Source organism: Lithobates pipiens, unplaced genomic scaffold (genome assembly GCF_037356315.1).
Source record: "Lithobates pipiens isolate NorthernLeopardFrog02 unplaced genomic scaffold, aLitPip1_a1.2 Scaffold_22, whole genome shotgun sequence".
Classification (NCBI taxonomy): Eukaryota; Metazoa; Chordata; class Amphibia; order Anura; family Ranidae; genus Lithobates; species Lithobates pipiens.
The window spans coordinates 46646602-46658767 of NW_027507784.1; the positions used below are offsets into that span (position 1 = coordinate 46646602).

A 12166-nucleotide genomic window follows, 5' to 3' on the forward strand; every position below is an offset into this window, starting at 1 on the left:
TTTGATTACCAAAGCTTAACTCAACAAGCTGAGGTTAGAAGCTGATTTGTTTCTATGCAGAAGTGAGCCTGATTTTGCACTCTCCACTATGTTTGAGCTCTCCCCACCATAGCCTAAGTACATGTGTTTGAGATTTTCCACCCCCCTCCACCAGGGTCACAATACATACTGTATGTCTAAGATCCTCCTACCATTACCCCGAAACATGTTTCCCAACACAACTAAAGATCTTTCAAATACGACTAAAGAACATATGTTTGAACCCCTCCCACCCATGTCAAAGTAACGTGTTTGAGCTCGCCCCACCCAGAACAAAGTGTCTGAGATCCCCCTACAGTGCCATCATGCAAATGTCTGAGCTTCTCCCACAAGGGCCAAAGAACATATGTCTGAGATCCTGCCCTCAAATTTAAAATACAAATGTTTGAGATTCACCGATGAGGGCTAATGTACACATTTTTCAGATCCTCCCACCCAGGTAAAACCTGTTTATTGATGAGCCCTGAATACATCAGTCAGACACTATTTTTACTGTACTTTACTTTACCTTGGGTCCCATGAGTACATATGTCTGAAATCTTCCAAGTATGACAAAAGAACATGTTTGGACCCCTCCCACCCATGTTGAAGTAACGTGTCTGAGCTCCCCCACCCAGTCACAGTATCTGTGTCTGAGATGGCCCTACAGTGCCATAATGGAAATGTCTGAGCTTCTTCCACAAGGACCAAAGAATATATGCCTGAGATTTTGCCACCATATTTAAATTCCAAATGTTTCTCTTACCTTAGGTCCCATAAGTCCTTCTCCTGGTGCACCTCTCATTCCTGGTGGCCCCACAGGACCCTGAACACCCTGAAAGACAACATGGGCATATTTTACTTGAGTAGGCTTTCTGCATCTTATTTTAGGTATGTAATAGAGTTATAACTTATGCTTGGTGTATGTCAAATGCTATCAAAGATTAAGCAAATAATTCTGCATCCAGAACTTGCATGCCCTGCTTTGACCATAGATCTTTAAAGCTGTAAGAAAGAAGCCGTTACTGGGCAGAACTAAAATTTAGTTAATTGAGACTAGAGTTCCTGAAGCTAGAAGGTATTTACCCAAGGTCCACTCATCAGTTCAGTTTTTATGGATTTGTTTTTTGTAAATTCCAGGAAGGAATTATCACAATTTTATGTAACTAGTTTACAAAAAAGTAACAAAAATATCTTAAAAAAATAAATATTTAAAAATATTTTTTAATATAATTTTTTTTCTTCTTTTTTTTTTTTAAAGTTTTTCTTTTAAGCATACTAAGGGATATCTGCGTATATTTCTAGCGCTTGGTTCCCCTGACTGCCTCCTTGGAGGGTTTGGGTGAAATACACTAAGGCCGCGTACACACGCGCGGACTGTTCGCCCAACTTTGTCCGTCCAACAGTTTCGGCAAACAGTCCGCTCAAACTTAGCATGGACGGACATGGCCACACACGACGGACGAACAGTTTGCTGAAACCGTGCGCGATGACGTGAACGGCACGTACGACGGGACGAAAAATACGACGTCCTATACACTGCATTATAGCTTTCGGCGTGAAAATCCTTTCTGAGCATGCGCGCAACTTTGTTTGACGAACAAGCCTACACACGAGCGGACTGTTCGCTGAAACAAGGTTTCAGCGGACAGTTTTACGGAATTTCCGAAAAACCTTGTCCGTCCAACTGTCCGCTGAAACTGTCCGCTGAAAGCCCACACACGAGCGGACTGTCCGCCCAAACACTGTTCAGCGGACAAAGTTGGGCGAACAGTCCGCCCGTGTGTACGCGGCCTTACTATCCTTGGTTGTACCGTGTTCCCTTTGAATGTAATTTACAGGTTTTATACAATACAATGTAAGTAGTCAGCTTAGACCCTGTACCAATGTGATAGAATGTTTATGGTTAGTATATGTTATCTTTTTCTTTGCCAATAATATTAGAGTCCATTTGATTTCTCCTGAAGAAGAGTTATCTCAAAATGCATCAGATTTGGACAAAGGTTATTTTATTTATTTTTTGTTGTACATTTATCATGTAATTCTTCCTTTATTAAAGAAATGGAAAACAAATCAATATACTGTGTATAGTATATATGGTATCTTCAAAGCTTGTGGCTGTTATTATGGATTTTTAGCTGTAAAATATATGTTTTGTATTTAATTTTTAATTAGAATTTTTTATGCTTTATGTGCCCTTTAAAATCCCCTTGTTGAACTTTATGCTTTAATTCATCTGGTGATGGGCATAGAGACAGTCTCCAAACACAGCCTCTTTCATATTGTCCTCATTAGTGTGCTGCTGCTCCTTCAATGTACAAGCGTTGTGCTGGGATGTGTTCTTTACAAAGGTGTGCTTCTACAGTAGTATAGGTCTAGACCACAGCTGTTCTTTTTCGGCAGAGGTGTCTGGATCATAACACTGACAGAACAGAAATCGAAATGATGATTTTCTATATTTGAAGGATAAAAAAATATATATTACCTTTTCTCCTTGTATTCCAACTCCAGGTAAACCAATTGGGCCTGGGAAACCAGGAGGTCCAAAATCTCCCTAGGAGGAAAATGAATAATTTACAGATTGTTCAAAATGTGGTTTTATATATTGTAAAAAGAAAGGCATCCTAAATGTGATTTTGTGAAGGTAACTACGGTAGTTAAAAATTGGTTACTGTGAAAAAAATGTATATAATTTGAATGGAGGTCCTCTTTATTTTGGATTTTATGGAGAACACCTCACCACAATTCAGTTCTTATAAATGTGTTACCACCTCTTATTAAGAACTAACAGCATTGACCTTATATTAGCAGTTGTAATAGTGAGTCATTTTAAATATAATTAGCTGAAAGCTGTAGGGTCCATTAGCCTGGAGGTACAGAGCGATAATAAATGTCCATATATAACACTGACCTTGTCACCCTTAATACCAGCACCTGTCATCCCACGAGGTCCTCTTGGTCCTTCAAACCCACGGTCACCCTACAAGAGAAATAGTACATCATGTTTAAAATAGAATAGTCCAATTTACAAGATCAGTGCTGGACTGGAGTTCCTTGATTGGTCCACTTAATGATTCCTTAAAATCTATTGCCTACATATACTGGGATTTTCAGCTTCTTTCAAAGCAAGGGTTTTGTCCCCAGCAAAATCTACATCATACTAAAAATGGCATAGTAACAATCTTGTCTCACAATATCACCCAAACCATCCTCTCTGCTCCTCACTGCTCTCTAGCTCTCGTCTCCTCCTCTCATGCTTGTCTCCAGGACTTCTCCAGAGCTTCTTTCATCCACTGGAAATCTCTACTTCAATCTGTACAGCTATCTCCTACTCTCTTAAGAGGTCCCTGAAAACGTATCTTTGGAGGAAAGCCTATCCCTCCTCTACCTCTAACAACTGAAGTTTTAATTCTTCCATCAGCCCATCCCTCATAGTTGTTAGCATTTGCCCCACCCTATTAAATTGTAAGCTGTTATGAGCAGGGCCTTTTAACCCTCTTGTATTATATTGTAACTGTATTGTCTCCCTTTATATATATATATATATATATTGTAAATTGCTGTGCAACCTGTTGGCACTATATAAATCCTGTATATTATAATAATGACAGCAACTACCAAAGACCAGGCAAACTTTATAAAAGTAGAACTGGTTTTCTTTTTTTTTTTTTTTTTTTTTTTTTTTTACTTTCAAAATATTTTATTTTTGAATACAGCATAGGAAACAAGAAATAGGCCCACATGGCCAACAGATGACTTAACAGAGCACTAGAACCATGCATAATCATACAGTTGAACAAAGCAAACCTATGCCTAGTAGAGTCTGATCCACCCATCAGAGTGTCAGTGAGGTCCAGTAACCAGAACTGGTTTTCTTTTCACTTTGGATAGAGTAAGGGAGGATTATAACACCTGTAAGCTTATTTTTGCCATCTGTGTCCCATTGGGGAGATTTCCCTTTGCTTCTTATATAGGGATGAGCTTCGAGTTCGAGTCGAACTCATGTTCATTGCCAGTTCGTCTGTTCACCGAACAGCGAACAATTTGGGGTGTTCGCGGCAAATTCAAAAAGCCTCGGAACACCTTGTAAAAGTCTATGGGAGAAATCTAAAGTGCTAATTTTAGAGGCTATTTTGCAAGTTATTGTCCTAAAAAGTGTTTGGGGGCCTGGGTCCTGCCCCAGGGGACATGTATCAATGCAAAAAAAACTTTTAAAAACTGCAGTTTTTTCAGGAGCAGTGATTTTAACCACTTGACCACTGGGCACTTAAACACCCTTAATAACCAGACCAATTTTCAGCTTTCGGTGCTCTCACATTTTGAATGACAATTACTCAGTCATGCAACACTGGACCTATATGAAATTTTTGTCCTTTTTTTCACACAAATAGAGCTTTCTTTTGGTGGTATTTAATCACCGCTGTTTTTTTTATTTTTTGTGCTATAAAAGAAAAAATACAGAAAATTCTGTAAAAAATGAATTTTTCTTCGTTTCTGTTATAAAATTTAGCAGATTAGTAATTTTTTCTTTATAAATTTTGGCCAAAATTTATACCACTACATATCTTTGGTAAAAATAAGTACAAATTGGTGGATATTATTTGGTCTTTGTGAAAGTTATAGAGTCCACAAGCTATGGTGCCAATATCTGAAAATTGATCACACCTGAAGTACTGACGGCCTATTTCAATTCTTGAGACCCTAACATGCCAGAAAAGTACAAATACCCCCCAAATGACTCCTTTTTGGAAATAAGACATTCCAAGGTATTTAGTAAGAGGCATGATGAAGTTGTCATTTTTTCCCACAATTCTTTGCAAAATCAAGATTTTTTTTACTTTTTTTTTTTTTTTCACAAAATTGTCATATTATCAGTTTATTTCTCACACAGCATATTCATACCACAAATTACACCCCAAAACACATTCTGCTATTACTCCCGAGTACGGTGATACCACATGTGTGAGACTTTTACACAGTGTGGCCACATACAGAGGCCCAACATGCATGGAGCGCCATCAGGCGTTCTGGAGCACCCAGGACAATTCTGACATTTCTCTCCTACATGTAAAAATCATCATTTATTTGGTAGAAAATTACATCGAATCCCAAAACATTATATATGTTTTTTTAGCAAACACCCTGCAAAATACAATGGTGGTCGTTGCAACTTTTTATCTCGCACGGTATTTGCGCAGCAATTTTTCGAATGCTTTTTTTTGGAAAAAAAACTGTTTTGTGCTTAAAAAAAAAAAAAAAAAACACAGTAAAGTTAGCCCAATTTTTGCATAATGTGAAAGATGAAGTTACACCGAGTAAATCGATACCTAACATGTCACTCTTCAAAATTGCACAGGCTCGTGGAATGGCGCCAAACGTCGCTACTTAAAAATCCCCATAGGCGATGATTTAATTTTTTTTTTACTGGTTATATGTTTTGAGTTACAGAGGAGGTCTAGGGCTAGAATTATTGCTCTCGCTCTAACGTTCGCAGCGATACCTCACATGTGTGGTTTGAACATCGTTTTCATATGTGGGCGGGACTTACGTATGCGTTCGCTTCTGAATGCGAACACATGGGGACAGGGGCGCTTTAAAAAAAAAAAAAAAATGATTGTTCATTTTACTTTATTTATTTTAGTTTGACATTTTTTTCCCCAAAAATAAATTTTTTGATCACTTTTATTCCTATTACAAGGAATGTAAACATCCCTTGTAATAGGAATATGGCATGACAGGTCCTCTTTACAGTGAGATATGGGGTCAATAAGACCCCGCATCTCATCTCTAAGCTGGGAAGCCTGAAAAAAAAAAGATTCTGTATTTGATCGTATTGGTGAGTCGGTAGAAGCACCAGAGGGCGGCGGGAGGGGGGGGTGTCTATGGCTGGGTATTTCAGGGTATCACCGACTATGGCTGGGTATGGCTGGGTATCTCAGAGTATGGCGTTGCAGAGTATTGCGTTGCAGAGCATTGCAGGATATTGGAGGGTGTTGCAGAGCATTGCAGAGTGTTGCACGGTATTGGCGGGTGTTGCAGAGCATTGCAGAGTGTTGCAGGGTATTGGTGGGTGTTTCAGAGCATTGCAGAGTGTTGCCCAGGGGGCGCGCGAGAGCGGAATTCTGGGAGGACGTCATATGACGGCCTCCCAGAGTTAAGAAACCGCCCTGTAGCCGTCATTAGGCTATAGGGCGGTTATTAAGTGGTTAATAATGCCTAAAGTGAAACAATAAAAGTGTAATATTCCTTTAAATTTCATACCTGGGGTGTGTGTATAGTATGCCTGTAAAGGGGCGCATGTTTCCCATGCTTAAAACTGTCCCTGAATAAAGTGTCATTTCTGCAGGAAAAAAAGTCATTTAAAAGCACTCGCGGCTCTAATGAATTGTTGGCTCCCCGTAATACAGAGAACAGTCATTGATAAAAAAAAAGCATGGGGTTCCCCCCAAATTCAATTACCAGGCCCTTCAGGTCTGGTATGGATATTAAGGAGAACCCCACGTCAAATAAAAAAAAAAATGACATGGGGTTCCCTCCAAATATCCATACCAGACCCTTCAGGTCTGGTATAGATTTTAAGGGGAACTCCACGCCAAATAAAATAAAAAAATAGTGTGGAGTTCCCCCCAAAAATCCATACCAGACCCTTTATCCAAGCACGCACCCTGGCAGGCCTCAGGAAAATAGGGGGGGACGAGAGAGCGCCCCCCCTCCTGAACCATACCAGGCCACATGCCCTCAACATTGGGAGGATACTTTGGGGGACTGTGACCCCTCAAAGCACCATGTCCCCATGTTAATGGGGACAAGGGCCTCATATAAATGGGCAAATATATATGTGCCCATGTGACTATAGAGTCACACATGTGGGACTCGGGTATTTTGATGGACTGTGACAGGTACTTGGGTACTCTGATGGACTGTGGCAGGTACTTGGGTATTTTGATGGACTGTGACAGGTACTCGGGTACTCAGATGGACTGTGACAGGTACTTGGGTACTCTGATGGACTGTGACAGGTACTCGGGTACTCTGATGGACTGTGACAGGTACTCGGGTACTCAGATGGACTGACAGGTACTCGGGTACTCAGATGAACTGTGACAGGTACTTTGATGGGTGGTGAAAAGTCCTCTTTATTGGGGGGGTAATCAGTGTGTGTTGGTGTACACTGTAGGCGGTAACGAGATGCTACCACAATCTCCACGATCGGTGCGTGAGGAGGAGAACCCGGTAACATCTCGTTACCACGGTTTATTGACATTTAGTGATTGGCTGTGAAAGGATCACAGCCGATCACGTGGTAAACAGCCGCTGACAAATGGCTGTTTACCACCGTCGGTGATGAGCAATGTTCCCGGGAACATGTCACCACCGACGCGCACGCACAGCACGCTCCCTATTACGGGCATGTGCCGTGCAAAGTGGGCCGGTACCACCTGTGATCGGCCGTGACTTCATCACGTCCGATCACATGGTAAACAGCCCAATGGCTGTTCACCCCCTTCGATGGCGAGCGGTGCCTCTGTGACATGCCGCCACCGACGGAACAAGGACGTGCACACACGATTGCGCGCATTCCCTGTTTAAACGAGAGCCGCGCCGCCTGGCCGTCATATGACAGCCGGTGGGCGACAAACGGTTAAAGGAACAACAGTAAAACCAGTCTGTTTATGCCAAAAAACATGCGTGTTATACTTACTGTGGAACCGAAGGGGTTAATCCTGTGCACCCCATGTAAAAAGGCTGTTTGATCCTGTCTTCTCTGATCCTCCCTTCTTTTACTGTCCCCAATCCACCTGCTGATAGCACAGAGCCCTAGGAGTCACTCTGCACATGCTCCGTGAGTATTTTTGGGAGGGTGCATGTGATTAACACAGGGCCGATCAGCACTGTACACACAGGGGAAAAGGGGTCATGCAGCCTCATAGGACAGTTAGAGGGGAATGAAAATCCCTCTTACAAGTTTTAACCAGTGCTCGACCGGACACTGATAGTAGTCACAAGACTGCTATGTACTGCTCATGAGAAAGGTTATTTAGCAGTTTATATCTTTTCGAAAAATATTTGCCTGTCCATGTTCTGTGTACTGTGGGAGACCAGATATAGTGAATGCAGGGATCTGGGTTTAGTAACACTTTAATGCACAGATCAGTCAACAAGCCCTCAGCAGTGACAAAATATGTCATATGTCAAAATGAATACTTCATCGCCACTTAATGCCTACTAACCAGCTGTGCAATAAGTCTATGCAATACCTGTTATCTGAAGAAATTACCATTTGTCATCAAACACATTATTGGTGTTTTACAATAAATATCCTATTAAAAAAACACAACATTCTATCAGATCTGTTATTTCTATATTCCTAAATCAAAACCAAAGCAAGGTGCTGCACATTAGCCAAAAAAAAACTTCCAGTTTTTTTTTGATTGATGTCACTTTGGCCTGCAGCTTCCGAGGTCTGGAATGCGTGCCAAATCCGGTGGGAGTGGAGCAGAGATGTTCTATGGTATGCAAACCCAGGCTGTTTATATTGGTGCCCTACGTATGGCACAATGAAATGTGAGTGCATTTTATATGGCTTTTATGGAACACATTGAATTTTAAATAAATACTAAACTATTTTTTACCTCTGAGGGGGAGGAAGATCCCAGGGACCATCCAGGACATTCTGAAGGGCAGTGTACCTATGCCAATGGAAATGTTCTTGAGGGTATATGCCCCCAGAGTGTGTTTTAACCTTCCAGTAAACAGGAGTCACGGTGTCCAGGACATTTGGTGAGTTTGCACTCTTCACATATGTGGTAACTGGTGACATCTTGTTATCTGTATTCACTGTGATTTTATTTATTAAGAAAAAAAAATTCTTGGCGGTGTGGGAACACTATGGCCTTATCCTAATATGGACTAATGTATTTGTACACAAAAGTTTTTTTGTTTTATTTTTTTTGTACAGAGCCTTACTTTTATTTAACTTTTGGCTAGAGACACCCTTATGGGGCAGCTACACTTTTGATTTTGTTTCCTCACAGCTATTACCTTTTGTACCACTACCACCTCTCTCTTTAGATTGTAAGCTCCATGAGCAAGGCCCTCCTATTTTTTCTGTATTGAAATGTATTGTAATCGTACTGTCCCTCTTTACATTGCTGCGTCAACTGTTGCTATTTAAATCCTAAACAGTAATAATAAAGGATTGCATAGAGTGCGTTAATTAAGCTCATTAACTTCTTTGTGTTTTGTGTTTGGTTTGACTACACAGACTTGTATCACTGGAGTGCACAGTACAATTTATTTTTGTTTGCAAGCGCCTTCTTCCTATTCTGTCACAATTTCTACATTCCTGTTTCCTTGGTGACTACACCCTATTATAGGCACCTCTGCTTGCTCACTGGCTTTTTTAATGTACTTACACTTACTTGCCCCTAGGTTGCAGCCTTGCACCTATTCTTAGCATGTATAAAAATTTAATTAGCTCATCTTGTTCATTGATCATAATAAACTATTCTCTAGGAATTAAATTACAAAAGTATGTTCTGGACCTTCTAGTGAAATAAGACAAGTCGGGCAGCACCACGCCAAGTCTCAAATGCACAACCTCTCAGCTCAGCTTCCACATTAGATTTCAGTCCCAGAAAAGAGCACATCCCTCTTCACACTAATACTGAAGTACAAAACTCAACCATTCAGTTTATTTAAAACCACTGGTGTCGGCACAGTCCCTTCCCTTTGCCAAACTATTTCACTAAAAGTACACAAATCAAAACCACACTTATATAGCGCCATCAATTTATGCAGCGCTTTACATATACATTGTACATTCCTATCAGTCCCTACCCTCAAGAAGCTTACAATCTAAGGTCCCTAACTCCCATTCATACATACTAGGGACAATTTAGACAGGATCCAATTAACCTACCAGCATGTCTTTGGAGTGTGGGAGGAAACCGGAGTACCCGGAGGAAACCAACGCAGGCACAGGAAGAACATGCAAACTCCAGGCAGGTAGTGTCGTGGTTGGGATTTGAACCAGCGACCCTTCTTACTGCTAGGCAAAAGTGCTACCCACTACACCACTGTGCATCACAGGAGCATGGAAAAGGGAAGGGAAAAGGGAAGGGAGAAGGGAAAAGGGAAGGGAGAAGGGAAAAGGGAAGGGAAAAGGGAAGGGAAAAGGGAAGGGACTGTGCAGAAGCCAGTGATTCATAATAAACTGAGTGGTTGACGTCATCAGAAGGCGCCCTAGAGTTATTTACTTCTAGCGTAAAGTCAGAAGAGCTTAATCTGGGTGAAACATGTCAGAGGGGAGTGGACAAGAGTGAAGACTGTGAGGAAAGTGGTAGTTAAGAATGATGTAAATAGTAAACATCATTAGAATGCAGCCTTGAGTTTTGTACTTCTAGTGAAATAGTCAGAAAAGTCCTCTTTAAAGTCCATTCAAAAGTAATATTAGGTGGGCCCCTCACCACAATGCAAAATTGTTATCGTGCAGCATCTTGGGAAACCTGAGGGTTTCAAATCCTGTGCACTTTGGCACTGTGTTAGCAGGTTTCGCTAAAGGCTGCATCACGAGCCTCTGACATTTTCCCCAAATGCCCATATCTAACAAAACTGATCATATCTGTGGATGGCCAAATCTGCTTTGAATGAGGATGCCCACAAAGACCTGGACAGGCCAATCTGCCAACCATTGGGTATCTGAAGATATTTCCATCTCAAGATACTTGGTAAATTGGCAATTTATTTTTAAAACGTGTAAGGAATAGATAGATAAGGAGCTCTTACCTTTGGTCCTGGCAGACCCTCTCCTATAGATCCTCTTTCTCCAGGAAGCCCCTGAAGTCCTTGAGGGCCCTATTAGAATGAAATCATTGCAACATATCAAAATGTTATAAATACAATCCACTGAACTGACTAATAACACAAAAACGCAGCTTTCTTTGTAGTCTGTCTAGTTGTAACTTGCTTGAAAATAATGTACTGTAGCCTTATAACTTCAAAGATAGTTGGAAGCGCGCATAGTTGGAAGCGCACATTGTATTCTGTATTGATGAAAATATGGGCAGAATTAAATCAAGTACAACAGACCCATATGCCTTTTTAACCAAAGAGAACATTCTCGATTTTCTTACAGAAGATCATTTTATATCAGTAAAATTTATGATACACTCAGCTGAAATTCATAGTAAGTATTTTTCCCCTATTTTAAGGTAAAATAACAGCAGACAGATCTGGTTAATATTTGTCAGACTGAAGATAAACCACTGTAAACTTGCCCCAACATGATCTGGGTTTAGGTAATTATGTGTCTGTCAGAAGTGTTATAGCTTAAAAGCAGGCCTGATTGCTGATATTAAGCGAAAATGTGTTTTCCAATCATTTAGAATGTTGCACTGAAGGTCTATACATTACTGGTTGCGCAAACTCCTAAGAATTAAATTGTCTAAGACCAAATAGTTTTGGAAGTACATAGAAACACTACTTGAAAAATAATTTAAATCAATTTGCTATTATTGCTTGTATTTACCTGTTCAAGTATTTTTATTGACAGGAAATAATGAATAAGGAATTTTGCATTGTACAATACAACAAGCTCCCAAGAATAGTATTGCTGCTTTATCCATAATGGGAAATCCAGTATTAGAGTGAGGCCACAAGTGTAATGGGTCCAGCAAGGTAGTGGAGCAAAGAAATATACATTTTGGGTGTTGTTAACCCGTTAACTAAACCAGTCAACAATGGGCACCTGTAATAATATCCATAGCCACCCTTGAATTGGAGTAATTATGCTGCCTTCCTTTCATGGATTCAGAGGCATATGCAGGGTATTACACATATGGTATGTAGCCTGGGCGACACTCAGCCGCAGGGATAGCAAGGACCTCCGAAGCAGCAAGATTTTTTTTGGGGTGGGAGCAAAAGCTGGAGGGAGGTCCTTTCAGGAAAAACGTATGGGGCCCAATAATGGGCCTTGGGAGGCCCTGGGGTTCACTGACTGAAGAGACAGAGGAGAGCGATGCTGTGATGTTCATAGCAACTCAGCTTAAGTAATGCTAAGGTGGTCACCAGAGCCTGCAGCGAGAACTTCCATGGATCAAGAACAACATACTCAAAGAGGCGCTGGAAACTTTTAGACTTGCAAGTG

General features: G+C 40.9%; 1 protein-coding gene across 1 annotated transcript in view; it reads right to left on the bottom strand.

Annotated features, from left to right (window-relative positions):
- COL28A1 (collagen type XXVIII alpha 1 chain) overlaps nt 1–12166 on the bottom strand; it is a 101059-nt gene that overhangs the window by 38519 nt on the left and 50374 nt on the right. The window contains exons 14-17 of the mRNA XM_077447551.1: nt 10807–10875; nt 2930–2998; nt 2504–2572; nt 785–853 (exon numbers count right to left, since the gene is read on the bottom strand). Of these exons, the coding sequence (XP_077303677.1) occupies nt 785–853; nt 2504–2572; nt 2930–2998; nt 10807–10875 (276 nt within the window). The remainder of the gene's footprint in view (nt 1–784; nt 854–2503; nt 2573–2929; nt 2999–10806; nt 10876–12166) is intronic.